Genomic DNA, 22,060 nt, shown 5'->3' on the forward strand with positions numbered 1-22,060 from the left:
CCAACCGCAAAAATTATTGGCAATTTAGCATCTGGAAAACTGTTAATATTAGAAATAGAACTCAAATATACACAGGAATAAGTGATGTTAAAACCAGAATTAGAGATTCATTAGTTTTTATTACACAACCCTTAACATAGCAATATAATTTTATGAAAACAAAATAAAAAAAAAATCACTTAAATTTTTATATGTATATGAGACGTACTGCCTAAGACCTGTTGATCGCGTAGTAAATTACAGAAAATATTTTTTTTAACAATGTTGCTACGGCTGGCAAAGTATTCTGGAAATTTTGACAGAAGCTCAAAAATGATGGAAATAACAAACCTGATTTGGTGCCATCCTTACTCGGGGGGTGGAAATTTAAAATTTCAAAATAAAACCGGAAATCGATAGAAAATTGAATTTTGTAAAAAAAATGTAGAATGAAATTTTTTATTTAACCCAATAATTTCTGAGTTATTCGCGATTGAAAATTTAAAAAAAAACACGTTTTTTAATATTTTTCCCACGAAAAACTCGAAAATTGCGCATTTTCTGGAAAAAATTATTCCTATCAGAATTTAAGCTTATGAAAAAACAAAGAAATTAATCAGTTTAATTTAAATTTTTAATATTCAGCAACTTATGAGTCACTGAAAGCCAGTTTTTTCTTTTTCGTAAAGTTATGCAGAGGTTTGAGCTCAAATAACGGATAAACGATAAATTTTTCATAAAAAATTGTAATAAACATTTTTAAAGTACTTTTCCAGACCTATAAAATGAGCTTTTATAAAACCATCTAGCATGAAAAGTAAGCAAGTTATAAAGAAAATAAGTTAAGTAACTCAAATTTGAAAAAAAAATGTCAGTAAATTTGACACCAAATGGCAAAATTAAAATTAATCGTTTGTTTGTTTAAGCCCTAACGTTCCAAAAGTTTGAATGTTTGGAACATGTATATTTTGAAAAAAGTTGTTTAATGTGATTTTTTTTTTCGATTAAAAAAAAACGAATTTTTTTGTAACTAAAATTTAGCTTTTATTTCACTGACCATTTTGCTTTTTTTAAGCTCACGTAGCTTGAAAATTAAACGAGATATAAGTGTTTAAAGTATTGATTTCAATGCTCTCTCAAGGGAGAATGTTTTTTACCTTTTAACATCAAAATTCTCTGAAGAAAAGGGCCTAGAAGAGTTGCAACTCTCATGGTTTTATAGCTTATGAAATTCACTACAAAATGATATATTTGGGTGGTTTTTAAGGGTAGTTACATAAAAAACATAGAAATATTACTTACATTGTAAAAAAACAACAATCATTTCACATATTTGAACATAATGAACCCTATAACTGCTTCCATTTAGTAATTTGCAATTTTTTCCTTTTTGAGGGGCGGTTTTTGGTAATTGCATTATTAAAAATATTAAGGGTCAGATTTCTTATACTTGAAGAAAAAAATTCTCCTATTATGATCCAAAATAAAAAAAGTTTTTTAAATAATTTGTTATAGGGATTGTTTTTAAGGGTAGGTGTGCTGTAAAATATCAAAATATTAATGTCATGATACAAAACAATCAACATTTATTATATTTGCACATAACTATAGCCCATGACCGCTTTAATTCATTAGTTTTAAATTTATTGGAGTAAGGGGTGATTTTCACCCCTTAAAAATAAAAAGCACACTTTGCGACCAAGTCAGGTTTGAAGAAAAAGGTGAGATGAACATTTTCAAGAAGATCGATGAAGGTTTCTAAAATTGCGAGGCTTCGGTCTATTTTAAACTTGAATGGCTGTACTATTTAGGGTAATGTTAATTAATTGTAAACAATTAATAACATTATCAGTCAACGCCTATTTTATTAGTTAACTATCTAAAAATATATTTCTTGTATTTTCTTTATTGAACTTTCAGCATTTCTTTTATCCCCCCGCGCAGTAATAGATCTTCCTTGTCTTGATAGTTTTTCCCATCTTATTTACCAAAACCATTTTCAAAATTATTCAATTATATGATTTAACTTTAAAGATTATTTAGAATATTAAAATAAAATGATAATACTGAATTATACGTACCGAAATCTGTTTTTATCATAATAATTAAATCTAGTTACTAATTCGAACCGGCTCTGTAGACATGCAATCGTCTTCGCAGATAAATAAACCAACGAAAGCCTATTTTATGAATGGCCAAGAGGCATTCTTAGCGACGATCGGGCGCAATTCCAAAAAGAACAAGGAAAAGACATTCAACGTCCAAGGTAACTGGAAGGTTTGCAAAAAAACCATTACGGATCGATATAGATAAAGACATGTCAATATCCTTGCTATGGCGCTTTTTTATTATTTTTTTTTCTTTAATTATAAAATCACCAAGTAGATCACGGCAATGAGGATTTCTGATTATAAAAGTATACAGGATGGCGAAATAAAAATTTACAAGAAAATTTTTATTACTATTTTCAATATTTGTTTGTTACCAAAAGAAAACTCGTCAAAACTTGATTTGAAACTACTGTTTCTGAGGGGCATTTTCAATATTGTGAAGAGCCAAAAACCAAAATGTGCTTTTTGACAGGATCGTCAACTCTAGATTCGCAGATACTCTGGTGTCAATGTTTAGAATTTTTTCTTGATACAGTTGTAGGACTTTACCTCACTTTCCATCCTCTTTTCCACACAAATAAAGTATATCTTTCCGAATGATCAGTATTGGGACTGGACTTCCGAAAAACACTGAAATTTTACAGGCGACATCGATATTTTTGAAATTCCCGCGACCTCGCAAGGTCGAAAATCACGGTCATTTCGTGCGCCATTTTGCTCGTTCATTGAGTTAGTGGTAAATAAAACATTGCAAGCTTAAAAAATTTTTTGTGATTTGGTTTTTTTGAGTTAAAATAGGAGAAGAGAAGGAATATTTTGAAAAATGTAAGTAGTTATCAAATAATCCAATGTTTCGTCAATTGATTTTTAATTTTTTATTTTTAGACTCTCATATTATTCACAAATAACATCATTCCAGGCACAGACCCTCCCAAAAAGATGGAACCTTTTTAAAATACCAACAATTATACCAACAGAGTTTGTGTTTGACAACAATCTTCATCGAGTAATGCTTCCAGCTCTTCATATTTAAACTTTTTTGGCTGCCCAGGACGTTCATCGTCTTCCAAGCCAAAATCGCCACTTTTAAATCGTGCAAACTACCTTTGGCACGTTCGCTCTTCTAGAGCATGTTCACCATAAAATTCCACCAAAATACGATGACTTTCGGCAGCATTTTTATTTATATTAAAGTAATGAAGAAGAACTCCCCGCAATAACACTTTTTCAGGAACAAAGTTCGACATATTTGAGTGAAAAAAAATTATTGTCGTTAACGCTTCAAATGAATGACATATACTGAAAAGACGTACAATAACAGTAGCTTTCCAACGCGGTTTCGGAATATTGGAACGATGTAATATTATACAAGTTACGCCATCTCTTATCAAACAGCACGAATTAAGTTATAGACATTTTATTTTACATAATAAATTTGTAAAAACCGATAGAAAGGGAATAATATAGCTAAATCAAGAAAGCATCATTAATCATTAATCACTGCTGTCAAATTCTTCGTCTTCTCTTGCCGTCTTCTCATTGAAGGTTGGCAATCACGTCTCTGTCTGTCGCTACACGAAACTCTGCCCTGCGTTTGTTCTGTAGCAGTAGGTATTTGTCGTTTCTTGAGATGTATCCTATCAAATATGTTTTTCTCACCTTAATAATTGTTAACAGCTTTCTTTTGCGACCAATGCGTATTAGTACTTCGTTGTTGGTGATTGTGTCAGTCCAGGGTATCTTCAGGACGCGTCTATAGAACCACATCTCAAATGAAGAATATGATACAAACGAAAATAAGAAAATACGCAGCTTTAGCTCATGGTGAAGGTCTTATTCAGTATAAACGAAGAAGATGATGCAACAGTTTGTTTAATATGTCAAAAAAAAGGGAAGTGGTCCAATGCAAAAAAATAGAAATCGAAATTATATGAATTGTTTAAACAACGTATATGATCAGTATATGTTAATAACTGTAATTTCTTTATACCTATGGCAAATGAAAAGGTGAAGAATAGTTATTTTATGGACATACTGTATATATACATAAGTGTATTCGCAGACTTGTGAATCCGAACCTGTTTCGAGTGTCCTTTGCTCTAGACTAGGAACCCAACTGTATCGAAGGTAACGAAAACGCTTTTCTTTGAAAATTTAACCGAAAATACGATTATAGACTTTTTGCAACTGATATAAAAAATTACTTGTCTAACTAATGTTCATAAAATACACAATGTTTTGTTTCTTCTTCTTTTTCTTATGCCGTCTTGTCATTGAAGGTTGGCGACCACGTTTTTAAATGAAACTCTGCCCTGCATTATGTTCTGTAGCAGTAGATATTTGTCTTTGTGTAACTTGTGTCCTATGTAAGAAGTTTTTCTTATCTAAATATTTGTCAACAGCTTCTGTCAGTACCTGGTATCTTCAGGATGCGTCTATAGCATCACATCTCAAATGCCTCAAGTTTTTTGATCATTTGAGCTTCCTATGTCCAAGTTTCCACTTCGTACAGCAATACTGACCACAAATAACATTCCATGAATCCTAAACTGACGTGGCTGTCAGATTTATGTACATATATTATTAAGGCCGAGCATCAATATACAACGTTGAGAAACAAAAAAGCTAACGAACAGTTATAGAACTACTAAAAAAATGCAACATCCCTGGAATGATTTCTCTGCTCTTAATATACAGACCACAAAAATTATTACATCACTGGTATTTTAGGATATTTTTAATACTTAATTTTAGTTTTTTGGGACAACCTGTATATGTATCAACTTAATAAATAGTTCTGGTTTCTTTTCATGGGAAAAAAAATCACAATTTCTTACAAATTTTTTTGGAAGCAAAAATACTCGAGTAAATCATTTCTGTCTTGGAGAATGCATTGAGATCGAGAACTTTATAAGCAAATTGTGTTATTGTATAATGAAAATTTAAATTTATTTTGTTAATAATGGATGTGCCTCAACGTTTAACAAGACATGTGATGAATGAAGAATCCGCTAGAATCATCGCCCTCATACAAGATAGCCGCAGACAAAGATACGTCGCCGGGGTTATTGGAGCTCAACAAAACACCATATCCAGAGTTGTTATTCGCTATCAAGAAGCAGGGCAGCCAACCAGAAGACCCGGACAAGGCCGCGGAAAGGTAACTTCGGTAGTAGATGATCGTTATTTGAGGTTAACGGCGTTAAGAATTAGGCATACCAACGCTCGAAGGCTCCAAACAGATCTGTTGGCTGCTCGTAATGTCCGAATTAGCCTACAAACAGTTAGAAATAGGCTGAGAGAAACAGTTATAAGAACCAGAGTGCCAGCTAGAGGTCCTCGTCTTACCAGAGAACATCGAGTAGCATGATTGGAATTTGCTCGAGAAGACGCAAATTGGAATATTCAGGATTGGTCTAATATTTTATTCACGGATGAATCAAGATTTTGTCTTTATTCGTCAGGTAGATGTGTACCAGTATATACGCGACGCGGTGAACGGCACGATCAGGTTAATTTTTGTTAAACTGAAAGCTTTGGTGGTGGCTCTATAATGGTTTGTGGAGGAATTTCTTTCGAGGGACGCACGGAGTTAGTACCAATGAATGATGGAAGCCTAAATGCTGACAGATACATAATCAATATCCTAGAACCCCATGTAGTGTCCTTCGCTCCTCCACACGCTGCTAGAGTGGTTCAGTAGTACTTAGAACAGGTCGAGATACCCACCCTGAATTGGCCTGCACGTAGCCCGGACCTTAATCCAATAGAGCATGTCTGGGACCATCTAGAATGTCAAATTAAGCAGCATCCGGCACCAATAAGAACACTAGTTGATCTTCAAAATGTTCTTTTTAACTTCTGGGTAAACATGCCGCAAGGATACTCCAAGAACCTGTTTAGAAGCCTTCCAAGATGAATGGAAGCTGTAATTAGACCGAGGGGCGGCAACACACGCTATTAGAAATTCTTTGTATGGTTTTAGTATATCATTTTTTTGTATGGATGTTTTGTACAACTTTTTTGATATTTTCTGTTTTGGTAAATGAAACTTTTTGTCCTCTGTAGATTAAACTGATATAAAATAAATGGTGCAAAAGGCGTATCTATTGGTGTTTCAATTCGTAATAATAATAAAATTCGAAAAACAGGAAACACATTTAAAATATTTAACAAATAATGCGATAATTTTTTTGGATAGTTTATTTTTGTTCCATTTTGACAATGCGCGTTTGCAGAAAAATTGGCCTAACAGAGCTAAGATTTATTATCTCATCCATCATTTTCACGTGATCTGGCAACCTCTGATTACTTTCTTTCACAAAAACTTGATTCTATGTAAAGGAATTTCGGAAAAAAAGAAGAGATGGTTGTAGAGGCAAATGCGTGATTTGCTTAACTTCCGAAAAATTATTTTTTGCGGGGCTGGAATGAATTGTAAACCTACTGGACTAAGTGTTATGTGGAAAAATAAAATATACAAACCAACTGGTTCGTTCCAAGGTAGTTCGTCTTGGCTTACTACCGTTAAACCTACAATAATCTCGGAAAGTTGTAAATTGCAAATACTAAAGTAAACAGTAACAGGACCGTATTCAAGGAATAAATTTATTATCAAACAAAAAATATTAAAACTACCTAACGATCTCTGTTAACACGTGGATTTTCATTAAACCAAAAAAGTGTTGATAATGTCGATTTAATAATCCATTCTTGCTAAACTTTGTTTCTTCATACCATATAACTTCTTTATAGAGTTTTCATCTTCTTGGTCTTTATTAACTTTTTCACTGCAACGTCCTCCTATAGTCGAACCAATAAAGCTTTCCCAGCGTGCTACACCCCACTTTAGTAGATCCAGACCCTTCTCAAACCTTTTTGGTACATCCCATGGTGGTATTCTAATCGACAGAGTATCTTCAAATCTGATTTTAAAAGCATCATGCAAGGCAATCAAATATTAAACGTATGTCTGAATATCTTCATCAAGGCATTCTACCTGCGACAAGTTTGAAAACTGAAAATTCGCTCCTACCAATATTTTCCTTCATAAATTTCATTATTATATTAAGGCTGTAATTGTAAGTTGAGGTCATTAAATTTTTTGAGCAAATCTGTCAAATACGTGATATCTGCTTTGAAATTGATCACGTTTTTTTAAATCAGCACCTTCATGTTCCAAAAACTCTAAAACTGAGTTAAAAAGTGATTAGAATCTTGATAAACATGCACCTTTCGACAACCAGCGTACTTCATTATGTAACAGGAGTCGTTGGAAGTCTTCATGGGAGAAGTCAAGCTGAAATTTTAGTTTTTCACTATAGAAATCAAATAAATTTTCATGGACCACCGTCGAGTCTCCCTTGGACCCCTTGTAGTCCACCTGGACCACTTTGGGAATTACGGGTTTGGACGAATGCTCAATCCCTAAAGTCGGGCACAAGATTTTCAACACTGCAATCGACTAAAATAGGCACCTTCTAATGGATTTCTTTACAAATTCAGCCTTTCAGTAGTTTTATAAATCCTCACTAAAATTAAGTGATAATATGCTTCAACTAAAATGATAAAATATCTCAAAAATGGTTGATTTAGCTATAGGGATTATCTATAGGGGATACCAAACGAATTGACTTGAAAAATATAGCGGAGAATGTAATAAGATACAGTGTGTTCTATTTAAAGTAAGCAACTTATTAATGATTTAATAATAATGTAATGTAATAATAATAAATAATAATGTAATGATGTAATAATAATGATAAATATCATTGAGTTAGATATATGAAGTAAACGAGCTAACGCTTTTTGTTGATTGATAGTAATTTGACACAATTTCGTTATTTAATCTAAACAATGACCCAAAAATTTAGAAAAAAATCAGTTATTTCAAAATTACTCAGTAATAAAATGATCCCCTCGAAAATTAATTTCCTTCCGCTCTAACACACCGCTTCCAGGATATTTTTCCAGAGATTTTTACAATTCTGAAAGTTTAATGGAACCTTCAACAGCACCGTCGTCAAAGTTATTTGATTCAAAAGAAATTCGAAATGCGTTTCTTTTATGAAGTTTTTTATTCGACGAAGTCTTAAGGCAAGTGATTTGGTGAATAAAACACACGTACCCCAGAAGGGAGATGCGACTCAATAAGGGCATAATAAACTGTTAACAAGGTGGATAAGTCTTTGGAAACTGATATTTGGTGCTATAAAGTGCCGTGAGATCAGATTATAATAAATATCTTCGGCAGCTTTTATTGTCTTATGATAAATTTTTCTGTATAGTTTCGCGTAATTTTTGAAGAAGACACTATCCGAGAATTTCCTTAGGTGAGAAAAAGGTTGCATGTTATTTGAAGATATACGTAAGCCTTTAGTGGATCAGGGTTTATTTTACTTATTTTTAATACGTAATGGAAAAGAATTGGATGCCAGACTAATCGAAGTCCACATTACCAAAGAGCATGATCCAGTCAGTAGTGTATCAACGGTGCTTGAAGTTTTGAAAACTTTTTTACGAAAATATACGACATAATTTGCGAGAAGTATTTTAAGTATTGGGTTTTACCAAAAATTTTGTTAACACTGCTTCATCAGCTTCAGGTGAGATCTAAATTAAAGGCAGTACAGTAGAACTGATCTTTGTTATTCTCGTTTGTGCCATTATATGCATGACCATACCAAAAGAAGGAGGCTTAAAAGTGGATGTTGTACCTAATTTTTCACGACGTCTCAGCTTAATCCCTCTTGTGGCTATCAAAGTAGTAAATGAGCATCGTTTCCACTTTCGATCGGCTAATACGAGCTTTTTCTCTGTTGCCACTATTGACTCATAGAGTTGTACTGGGAAAACAACTTTCGACATCCATAATAATGCGATCGAGCAGCAAAAAATCACTTTATGCTTGTTATAAACAATCTTCTGCGATCATTTTTGCACACATAGCTTTTTCTTCGCATAATATTGTGTTAAGCTCTGCCTGGCGGTTTCGCAGTTGGTATTTAGCCCGCTTGCTATCATTCTAACCCTTAAGCCGAATACACACGGATCAACTCAAAAGAAACTCATTTCTCACGCAAATCACTAACCAGTTTGCAATGAGTATCAACGTTTGTATTTGAATTAGGAGCTACAAACGGGGGCAACTGGTTACTAACCAGTTGGCATCATATTTAAAGAACCTCGACTTTGAATTACCCACCTCTCAAAAGTTTCATTGGTGGATGGTTATTTTGTTTTTTGTCTGTCTTACTGTCTTCTTTATCTACATATTTTTTGATTTTTTGGATCTATATTCATTATTTTTTTATATAAAAAGCAAATACAAGGTTTAACAAGGTTAAACCCTATTAAACTCGAATAGTTAGAGTAGTTCCTGTCGTGTGGAGGGGCCTTGGTAGCTTCCACTTCTCCAAAAGAAGGAGTCTCGACAAATTTACATTTTGGGCGTCTGCTGGCGAGCTCTAGGTTCAAGAGCAAGATCTTTCTATCGAGCAGGTCGTGCAAATACTAGGTGGAATTATGCTGATCATCTCAAAAGAGCATCTACGATGGTAGTATCGGTAAAACAGCTGCTCTAAGCTGTTCAAGTTTCTGGACAACTAACCAGAAGTCGAATTGCTCTCTTCTGTATTCAGTCGGGCATCCTCAAGGTATACTTGCAGGCTGAGCTCTCAATGTTCAAGTAGAACTCCAAAGATGGATGAAGCTGGGCCTTGTAGAGGATTAAAAACTGATGATTGGATTGATTGATTCGACGTAATTTTAATTACCTCAAGTTGTTATAAACCAAACTAAACTGTTAACTTTTGAGTCAGACAGGTGTCGGTCATAATTGAGTCTGTTGTATGCGCAGAAACATTAATCATTAATTAATAAACATTAATCAGCTGGCAATCACTTAGTGACTTCAATCACTTCCGAGCTCAGTTTCTTGTCAGTTGCTCCATGTATATTGGGCTTTAATCAACAATCTTGGCGTTCGTGTCAATGCGGACCTCGATCCCTTCTAGAGCTTCGACATGCTTTCGGCGCTCTCCTTCAGTATTTTATACCAACAAAACACTAGTTTGTGTTGTCGACAAAATTTCGCACAAAATTTTTTTTTGTTTTCAAACCTAACCTAACAAACATCTATGAAACACACACCTGAGGCAAAACTAATGATTCACGCAGTTGGACCAAAATACGAGGATGATCCCAGAAGTACCTGGTCCAACAAAGAATTGTAATTCATTAATTTTGACAATTGCAATAACGGATGTGTGAGGTTGTACATTGCCTTGATCTTCTCAACCAAATGTAGCCGTTTTTGATTGATTTCTTTGTCCAAAAGGTGCTTAATACTCGCCGTTGATAGTTTTTCAATTTTTAAGATAATCAATGAAAATTATTTCCCAAAAAACCGACGTTAAGACCTTACCTGCAGATTAAACGGGCTCCGCCTCTTTTCAGTCTATTATTTTGATTGTTCTTTCGTTTCGGGTGGGAGGTGATGTACCCACGTTTCATCCATGATTATGAAACGGCTTTATTTCTGTGAAACATTGCTAAACACCCGAAGGAAATATCTTCTTCGCGTTGTTTTTCTTCCATTGTTAGGAAAAGCGGCGCCCATCTTGCGCACAGCTTTCTCATGTCCAAATTTTCAGTTAATAAACGATGTATAGCATTTTTTGGAGTGCCCACTATGTCTGTTAGCTCGCGCTTTTTCAATCGACGATCATCTAGTACCGCTTTATGGATTTTCTTCAACATTTCTGGGGTCTTAACCTCATTTGGTCGACCAATGCGTTGCTGGTCTTCGCAGATCGTACAGTCTCGTCTAAATTTTGCTACCCAATATTTTACTGTTGATAACGAAGTAGCAGTCTCACCCACAGTGTACTCTAGTTCAGCTTCTCAAATAAAATTATTCTATCACATAACGATGACCAATTTATGTATAAATTGAGTTCAATTGATAATTTTGACACCCTATACTTTCACGTCTCAATATTTAATTATTTATTTTACCAAAATATGATTATATGAGACGTAGCTGTCTAATTTCATTTTAAGATTGTTATTCTATAAGTTTTTATTTTTAGAGGAAGAATTTTTTCCGTCATTTTTACCACACAAGTTTTAACGGACGTTAAAAAACTTGTAACTATTTGTGGAATTCGTATAGGTACTTTTCATATTTCACTAAAAGCGATTTCGCACTTACATGTTAACGTAGTATGCGATTCTGCATACGTAGACCAGCGGGAGATTATACAAATAAAAAAAAGTAGCGATATAGGGTAGAAAGAAAACGAATTAAAACCATAACTTGCTGCTGTTAATTATTTATCCAGGTGTTCAATCTCACCATCTGCAGTCACTAAGCCATAAATATAAATACTTTTGCCATTTTCTTAGAAATAAACAGAGGAGTACTAAGTCAATATTTATTCTAATTTAATAATAATATAACTATCAGATCGAATCAAAAGTTTTGTACGAAGATTAATAAAGTGTTTGCATTTGAATAAGATTGATTACCTTGAAGTAAAACACTGTAAATACTGGATCCCCAGTATCGCTGGAAGATAGGGGGACACAACAGATCCTTTTGTTTGTTGACTATATGGAAGATAAATTCGTTTATTTTGAAATTCAATGAATGGATTATGTATTGATCGGTAATGTATTTTTTTATACGGAATATTACAATTTTTTAACATTTATTTCCTTTTCAAATAGCATTATAAGATTTATATATCGATAAATAACACTGGTCGACAAAAAAGCATAAGAATGAATAGCATATTGTGATAAAATATACAGTGTGTCCACATAAGTTGGCGGCATATGGGAAACTTTTTTATTATTAATTTTACGAAAAAAAGTTATTCTTTATAAAAAGTTTTGCATGGTCCAAAACCTAAAATTCAATCATCAGATGTTAAATTTTTTCAGTCGTATACGACGTTTGTCAAAAAATGTGATTTTTGCTCTAGAGCGATTACGTTAGAAATTTAAGTTTGCACATTAATGCATTGCATTTATTAATTATAAATTTGATTAAACAATTCTAAATAAACTTTTAAAAACAATTATCTCTTAATCTTTATTCAACACTGATAACTTTTAAGTTGCTTAATCACTAGTTTGTAATATTCTAACGATGCATTTAAATGAAGTTTGTATGCATAATTTACTTTGTTACAATAAATACTAATGAATAATTACTATCATCAATTTACTAATGCCACCACATATCGTCCATTTCTGTTTAGACATGTAACAGTTCTATTACAAAATTATCTTAAGGCATCGCTAACCATATGGGGAGTTATGTTACGAACCGCTTCTGCAATTATTCTCTCTAAATGGTCAACATCTTGAAATGGCTTTTGAAGGTCAACTTTTTGCTTTAAGTAACCCCACAAGAAAAAATCGCGTGGGGTTAAAACTGGAGACCGCGGAGGCCAAGGAATTTCCGAAAAACCCTTCCACTGAAAATATTTTCAATGTACGTACATCTAATCTGCTGTGACATGGGCACCGTCCTGCTGGAACCATATCTGATGACATTCAAGTAAGGGAAGGTTGTCAAGGTATCTCGGATAATAATTATTTGATTTTAATACATTCCGCACCACACGTTTGTTTTGAACGAATATTGTTTCCGAGTTTTCAACGTAAATTGTGGATTTGTATCACTCCATTAACGACAGTTTTGGCTGGAAACTGTCCCATTTGATAAGAATGTTGCTTCATCCGTAGAAATAATACACCTTGACATAAATGGGTTATCTACTAATATTCCCTGTATGTCACAACAGAATTCAAATCGTCTATCATTATCTCCTGGTCTTAAAGTATGAATTTTTTAAGGTTTGTAAGGGAGATATTTGAATTTATTTAGAATTTTTGAAACTTTACTTTTTTTATATCCATTGGCAATGAAGATGCCCTTTTTAGCAAAGGATCTTTAGTTGCAGAGAACATTATTTGCAACGCAACGTCATTATTTTCTACCATGCTTTGGCGTTTTTTGCTAAATTTATTATGTATATCTCCATAAGTCTTAAATTTATTAAATATTTTTCATTCTTCTAACAATTTCATTGTGAATATTTTTATCTGGTTGTCGGGAATAAAAAATGTCTGCTGCTTCTCGAAATGTTTCATACTTATCACCCACTATTAGCACAATCTTAATTTTCTCTTCCAGACTTAATGTTGGTGGCATGTCTAGCTTTTCATAAACAAATACGTCTGTCAAACATAAAACTGTACAATACGGATCTCTAAAAACTATGAAAAACACTGTATTTTTGAAATACGATTGTTGACGTTTTTCCGAATGTTCGATATTTAGACAGTTCACAAAGACTACTTTAATTAATAGTTTCAAAAAATGCCAGTGCATCCCATATTAATTATGCATTAATGTGCAAACTTAAATTTCCAACGTAATCGCAGAAAAAATGTAGAAAAAAATATTTTTTTAATATAAATAAACAATGTTGAATATTTGAAAGCTATTTTTAATACTAAACATCTTTTCTTGATAACAATTTTCTATATTGTCAAAAAGAAAGGTACTAGAACAAAAATCACATTTTTTGACAAACCTCGTATACGACTGAAAAAATTTAACATTTGATGATTGAATTTTAGGTTTTGGACTATGCAGAACTTTTTATAAAGAATATTTTTTTTCGTAAAATTAATAATAAAAAAGTTTCCCATATGCCGCCAACTTACTTGGACACACTGTATACAAATACGAAAATATGAAAATAGTTATTTGTATGCCAAGGACTGATAGTGCTACTTTGTTGGACGAGTCTGAAAATTGTGAGACGAGCAACAGACGAGTCCTATAAAGTATTATTTCAGCCGTGGCGTACACAAGATTTTTTAAACGACACATAAGAATGTAACAAGAATACTATTATATTTATCTGGTTGAAGTTTTTGATTTTTTTGCAGTTTGTTTTGTTTCTTCAGGAAATTGATGAGTTTTGGATATTTGTTGATATGAACATCTAGTTATATTGCGAGAGTACTTTTAATCATCGAGGATGTGGACCATAAAGTAGAACTTTTCCAGATTTTAGATTTTTCTGAAAAATAAGTGAGCACTACGTTTTCCGTTGGGCTTTTCGCCTCTTTTCTTTTCAACTAGCATTATTAGATTTATATATCGATAAATAACACTGGTCGATAAAAAAAAACAGAATGAATAGCATATTCTGATAAAATATGTACAAATACGAAAATAGTTATTTGTATGCCTGAAAGTACTACTTTGTCGGACGAGTCTGAAAGTTGCGAGACGAGCGAACCGGGGCGAGCAACAAACGAGTCCAACAGAGTAGTATTTCAGCCGCGGTGTACACAACATTTTTTAGACGACGCATAAGAATGTAACATCGCAGTGTACCCTTTGTTTTGTTTCTTCAGGAAATTGATGAGTTTTGGATATTTATCCATGTGAACATCTTGTTTTATTGAGTACTTTTAATCATCGAGAATGTAGACCATAAAGTAGAACTTTTTTCGCCTTTTTCTGGTGACACCACTTCATAAAGAGCTCGTACTGTTTTTCGTACCTTGCACGAGATTTATCCGGCAACGAATTAAGAACGGCCGCATTGCTTTCTTCGATCCAAGTAACTCTTCTTGGCTGATGTTTTCTTTTCCATCATCATTAATTGTTATTCATTAATTTACAGAAAACTTCCAATAAAACAAATAATTTCAGAAAATTAAAAATTTAAGGTTATGCAAAATCATCGAAGTGAAACTGTCAACTGTCAACATTGAACGTGTGGCTAACGTCACGTATAAGGAAGTTAACTCAAGAGCGTCCCGAAAGTGTTTTGCTGTACGGAACTGTCACTTTCACTACATGGAACATTTAAAACGTAACTTTCGGTATGTAAATGAATACAGAACGAACAACTTTCAAAGGCGTCACAAAAAAAATATTTTTGACACGTAAGGATTTTAAGTTACATTTATAGAACCATCTTCATTGGTAAAATATTTAATATTTATCAAAAAAATAATTGTATATATTGACAATATTTATAGTTTACATCTAATAAACATGCCAAAAAATCACTTTAAATATCAATTAGCTTTACTTTTTCCTTTTATGAGGATTTACACTTCCTTTTTTTAAAAACCAACATAACCGACTCCATCGTTCTTGATACCGAATTTCCATTGTTATAATATAAAAAAAATGTCAGATGGGAATGGAGGAAATAAATTTTCAATGACATTAGAGCACCAAGGAATTTGTAGGTGTCGTAGGGCCGTATTTTTTCGTCGACGATAATGGTCGCTACGTTACTGTGAATGGTGATCGTTATCGCGCCGTGATTATTTTTGGCCCGAATTGGAATATATGGACTTGGACAGCGTTTCAACAGGACAGCGCCACAAGCCACACAGCACACGTTACAATCGATTTATTGAAGAACAAGTTTGATGAGCGTGTTATCTCAAGAAATGGACCAGTCGATTTTTATTTGGGGCTACGTCAAGTCATTGGTCTATGCTAATAAGCCGACCACGTTGGAAGAGCTCAAAGCCAACATTGAACAGGAAATAACAGCCGTTTCGGCCGAAACGTGTGGCCACGTCACGGAAAATTGGGTCCAACGAATCAGCAGCTGTAAACGAGCCCGCGTTGGCCATATGAGCAAAGTTAAGTTCCATTCATAAATGTTTTGAATGTACTTCAAACCGATAATAAAGTTTTTGAAATATCTCAAATGATTTTCATTTTATTTTTAAAAAAAGTCAAAGTGAAGTCCTCATTGGAAAACCCCTTATATGTTCATGTAATTAACTTAAGCAGTGATATGAGAATAATTCTGTTCGCAAAATCTTTCTGAAAGGAATTTTGACGTCCGCCACTGGAAAGTACCATAGAATTTGCTCGTTTTTTAACTAGATCTCAAGAATGGATATACATGTTGCACATATACACGACAATCTGAAATTAATCATCTGTAATGACAAATAACAACCGCTGCCGACACAAAAAAATAACTAACCAACAGTGCCATATAACATTATTAATTTCATTGGAATACCACTCTTTCAAATAAAATTGTTAAGTGATATGATGCATACCTCGTGGTTAGCAAAACGGTTCAAGGTCACAGGTATCAGTATACCTTCTATGAAAATTAGAAACGGTGTTTGTATAGTATTTTTCACAGCCTTAGAAACTGACTTTAATACCGAAACCTTAATAAAATTCCATCAGACACAAAGTTATGACTATTTATTGGGAGGGCATTATACAGGGCCGCAATATTATATTATAATACCCGGCATTTTCCTTGTAGTTTGTGAATGTGAATTATATAAAAATTATTTTTTTTAAATGCAGGTTTTATTTGTTTCACATTTTTGTATCATTGTTAATAGTCCGGGCGAAAGGAAATTGTGTACAATGACATATCTTTATTCGTGGTATGAAATAATTTTTGTCATTACCAAAAACACGTTTATGTGTCGAATTTTAAGGCAATTTCTTATTTTTTGCTTATAGCTTCGTTGCTGGTAACTTTACATAAAAAGAGTAGAATCCTTTTTTTTCTTTTATAATTAAAAGACCTACAAAAGTTGACGTTGCACGTTGAAAAATATTAATTAGCTCAAGAGATAAACGAAAATAACAATGACTTTTGTTTCTAGATAAACAATTATAAAGGAGTTTAGTTATTGTCGTTGAGTCTTGTTATTGTGCCAAAATATTATGAACTATCGAAATCTGGCGTGTGGAAAAGCTGGAGATTGTACGTTTAATGGTTTAATGACTTATGACCTTATAAACAAATTAATAGCAATAACAAAAAAGATGAGTAACTTTTTGTTACGTAGATCGAAAGTGCATAAAAATAGCTTTCATTTAAAAAAAGAAAATTTGAGTTTCAGAACCACGTTTCTCCGAACACGGAGATTCAAGCCCGGAAAGTGAAAAATTAAGTTTACAACAAATTTAGCGAGTTGACGACAAAAAAATAACCCCTAATTTTTTTATTTACAGCACTATCATTGCATGAAAAATCACGTATCTCGTGGAAATACCTCCCTGAAAAAAATTAACGAAAGACAGCGGAGAGCTCGATTCAAGAGCGGAAAATAATGGTTTCGAGCGTTCAAATTCGACCACGCATATTTAGCCGTACTTTTCTCGGGGTCTAATTGCTTTTTTTTAATTTGATATCTCGCCACGGGAGAAATCGATTTGCATGGCTAAAAACTACTCAATATGAAAGCCTAATTGATCACAGACATGTATGTAAAACGTGGCTTTTGTATTTTTCACTTTCCCGATCTGTATAGCAAAAAATGAGAAATTACCTTAAAATTCGACACATATACGTGTTTTTGATAATGACAAACAATTATTCCAGACCACGGATGAAGATATGTCCTTGTACCCACCTTCCACCACAAAAATACAAAAGTTCACACGTATCGTGGAAAACTAAGCGATTTTTTATAAATTGCAGGACTATACGTTTGAAATATAAAAATAAATCTACTAAAGGATTCACAATATATTACATTTATATTTGTATGTACACACGTCTATATAAATTTTTCATATGTTGAGTGCAGTTTCTCCAGTTTTCAACGGTTACATTTTTAATTTCCGTCTTTATCAACTCGATCACGTATTCACACAAACGTATTCCTTTAAAAATTATAACTTTTTACAGTTTCCAAACAATTGTTCAACTTTATAACTTTCTTTGCCTCAACGGGCAATCATTTGCGCTATTTGATAACAATTGACACATAATACACACTGTTTCATGGCTCGAAATAAACTAATACAGACAGAGGCGTTAGGACCATACATTAATCCGACCCTGTTGAGAGCGGTTATAAATAAAAGTGCCTGCAGAGGAGCAATTCCTGTATCAGGGCCCAGTCCAACAAACCTTCCTCCTTATCGTACCCAATTTTATCCAACGGATTTCTCTCTCCCTCTCTCTATATACGAGAATGTATTGATATCTAGTTAGCTTAGACCAGTTCCATGCATAAACAAAATATTGCGTTACCATAGCAATGAACAATAATTTATCAGAAGTATCTGTATAAATTTTGAAGTCAAAAAAGTGTACCAGAGTTACGCAATAAATTAAAAGAAAAAAAGATGTTAAAAATTGGAGTATCGAGCCATCATCAAGTACCTGTATTTAAAAGGGTTAAGAGGTAAGCAGATTTACGAAGATATGCTTAATACCATTGTTGATCAATGTCCTTCGTATGCGGCCGTGAAAAATTGAACTGCAAGCTTCCAAAGAGGTAAATTTTCCATTGAAGATGATGACCGATCGGGAAGGCCAGTTTCTGTGTCAGTCCCCGAAAATATCGATGCAATTCATGACATGATTTTATCAGACCGTCGAATTGGGCTAAAACGGATATCTGAAGCACTGAATATTTCATACGAACGCGTTCATCATATAGTTCACGTCAATTTGGACATGAGAAAAATCGCTGCAAAACGGAGTCCCAAATGTTTGAATGTTGACCAAAAGCGTGCAAGGGTAGAAGCATCGCGTTAGATCTGTGCTCGATTTGAAATCGATGTAGACTTCTTAAACCGAATTGTTGGTATGGATGAGACTTGAGTACATTTCTACGATCCAGATACAAAGCAACAATCGATGGAATGCGATATTCTGGTTCTCCAAGACCTAAGAAGTTTCGTCTCCAAAAACCTGCTGGAAAAGTTCTTGCTTCAGTTTTTTGGGATTTCCATGGAGTAATCATGATTGATTTTTTGGATAAGGGGGAACAATAGCTGGAGATTACTATTCGATATTACTGACCACTCTACAGGAAAAAATTAAGGAGAGAAGACGCGGAAAACTATCGGAAGGCGTTTTATATTGTTTTTGCAGGACAACGCCCCTGCACACAAATCTCATGTTGTCATGAAAAAAATTCGTGATTTAAGGTTTGAATTACTAAAACACCCCCTTATTCACCAGATTTCGTTCCGTCTCTTTCTTGGATTCTGAAAAAATCTTTTTCTCAAATGTCTATTAATAAATACGAACTATATTATACAGTATTTTCATGAAGTAACGAAATATTCTCCTACACGATTTCTTTTAGATTTACAAAATATTATAATTCGAAAATTTGTGCTTTATTTAGATCTTCGTTTAGATCTTTGGTTCAAGATGAGTAATTTTTTATGTATTTAAAAATTCGCTGCTTTGTTTGCATGAAATAAGCTGAAAAATTGACAATCCTTTACGTTTAAATTCGGATTTATCCAAACCGTTCAAACCACGTCCCTTATTACAGCGTTCTTTCGATATTCTGTCTCCATAACCTTATCAGATGGTCGTTCAGTACCATTTGATAAATGTTTCGATGATATCGTGGTTGTAGCAATTTTTGAGCGGTGCTGAAAGCTCGTCGTCATTCAATCTGATACTGACACGTTTAAATTCAGCTTCTTTGGTGATGGCCTTTAGGAGCTATGCCGTTTTTTGCTTTACCACTTCTATCGACTCAAATCGAGTCCATTTCAAAGCAGATCTTTCTTTCTAACCTTTCTAACCGGAAATCTGAGCAGACCCGTTGACGCAAGAGCTTTTGATTTTTTGGCCCAACTTCGCACAGACTTTTGTCATGTGTAATTTCTCGTGTAAAATTGATCTAACCGTTTATTTATCGGCGTTTACAGCCTCGGAAATCATCCGGATGCTCATTCGACGACCTGCACTTCACTACCACCCTTCCAAAAAGACCAGCTTGTCTCAATCTCCTCTTCAATGTGAAAGTACTCAAATACAGATCCCTAGATTCATTGATCTGAGCTGCTCTCTTGGTCCGTGAGTTCTCGATCACGTTTACTGAACAAAACAATAAGTTTATCTTCAGCAGTTGTGATTTTTCTAGGTCACCCTACCAGATTTTTGCATAAAAAGTTCCGAATCCTAATTTCTAATCAAAATAATTTGTTCCAGAACCACGACTATGTTAACCGAAGGAGATTATCTACCCCAAGTCCCAGTCCAACACGCGAACATCGTAACGACAAGACTGAATCGACAAACGGAAGTTGGTTCAAATCTTTAGACAGATTATCGCGAAAAAAATCGAAAAAGGTAAGTAGTTTTAGATTTTATTTGCATGGATTGTTCAGAATATTATAATCGACAATCTCCTCTTATAAAGGGCGAAAAGGAGTTGAATTTCGCCAGTGGAACTGAAGAAGAAACTCCTACGAAACCAACGAAAAATCTTCGATTCTTCGGAGATACCGATCAAGAATCAAACGACAGTATACGTCATAAAACTAGTACTAAACCCCGGTCGAGATTACCGTCCAGAAATAGTAGTCAATCGACACGCGATCTCCACAACATTTCAGAAGAGTTTAAAGCGCCAAGGAGCAGATACAAATCAATGACGAATGTTTCAGAAACTGAAAGAGAAAGTAGAAGTTCTAAAGTAAGTCTTAAACCGCCTATGTCGCCAAACCATCGGACTCCAAGGGATGTATCACGACAAGATAAAGACAGACCAAGAAGAAGGAAAAATGAAGTGAGTTCCGTTGAAAGTTCCACCGAAGGAGAAAGCAGTCAACAATCCCAACGAAGCGTTGTGTATCTACATGCTGCTACAGGTAAGAATAAAAATTTGTGTTTAAAAAATTTTAAATCTCTATTAAATCTTTTATATCGTCAAGTTTCCTCCAGATTCCTAACGGTTATATTTTTACGATTATAATCTCAGTTTTTCTTTAGTTTCATCAATAAAGTCAGTTCCAATCATGTACGTTAAAAAAATTACAAACAGTTAAAAAATGAAAATTTGGACTAGAATATATAATTGAATTAGATACCAATCAAAACTGTCGCAACTGCAAAATAACTGCTATCCAACTATATATCAAAAATATCTGTTGACAAAATTCCAAAATTACAGCCAAAAAACAAGTATTTTGACTAGAAGGCACCATCGAATTGCACATCGAACGGTTTTGTTGGAACAGTGACAAAATAACAGATAAAAATAGATATTTTGACTATCATACACCATATCAAATAGTTCTGTTGACGCAGTGACAAAATGACAGCCAAGTATGTGGACTAAAAGGCTCCATCCAACTACAGATCAATCATAACTGTTGACCTAGTTGCATAGTAATAACCAAAATAAAATAATGTTGACTATAAGGTATCATTGACTTACAGATCAATTAGATTTGTTGACGCAGTGATAAAATAATGATCGAAGAGTAACTTGTTTGTTGAAAAGGCATCATCGAATTACAGATCAATTAAATATGTTAACCCAACTGTAATATTTGCCAAAACCTAAATATGTGGACTAAAAGGTTCCGTCTAACTACAGATCAATTATATCTGTTGACCTAGTTGCATAGTAATACCCAAACTACAATAAAGTTTACTTGAAGGTGCCATAGACTAATAGACTAACAGATCAATTAGATCTGTTGACGCAACTGTAATATAACTGCTGTGACATGAATATGTGGACTAAAAGGCTCCATCTAACTACAGATCAATTATATCTGTTGACCTAGTTACATAGTAATACCCAAAATACAATAATTTTACTAGAAGGTATCACTTAGTAACAGACCAATTAGATCTGTTGACGAACTGTAATATAACTGCTGAGATATGAATATGTGGACTAAAAGGCTCCATCTAACTATAGATCAATCATATCTGTTGACCTAGTCGCATAGTAATACCCAAAATACAATAATGTTTAGTAGAAGGTATCACTGAGTAACAGACCAACGGATCAATAAGATCTGTTGACGAACTGTAATATGTGGATTAAAAAGCTCCATCTAACTACAAATCAATTATATCTGTTAACCTAGTTGCATAGTAATTCCCAAAATACGATAATGTTCACTAGAAGGTATCATCGACTAGATTAATTAG

The 22,060-nt window shown here is 33.7% G+C and overlaps 1 protein-coding gene across 3 annotated transcripts in view; it reads left to right on the top strand.

Moving 5' to 3' along the window:
- LOC130448088 (uncharacterized) overlaps nucleotides 1-22,060 on the top strand; it is a 128,377-nt gene that overhangs the window by 100,567 nt on the left and 5,750 nt on the right. For all 3 annotated transcript variants that reach the window (XM_056785283.1, XM_056785284.1, XM_056785285.1), the window contains exons 5-6: nucleotides 20,102-20,242; nucleotides 20,313-20,763. In XM_056785283.1, coding sequence (XP_056641261.1) covers nucleotides 20,102-20,242; nucleotides 20,313-20,763 — 592 coding nt within the window. The remainder of the gene's footprint in view (nucleotides 1-20,101; nucleotides 20,243-20,312; nucleotides 20,764-22,060) is intronic.

Source organism: Diorhabda sublineata, chromosome 8 (assembly GCF_026230105.1).
Source record: "Diorhabda sublineata isolate icDioSubl1.1 chromosome 8, icDioSubl1.1, whole genome shotgun sequence".
Taxonomy (NCBI): Eukaryota; Metazoa; Arthropoda; class Insecta; order Coleoptera; family Chrysomelidae; genus Diorhabda; species Diorhabda sublineata.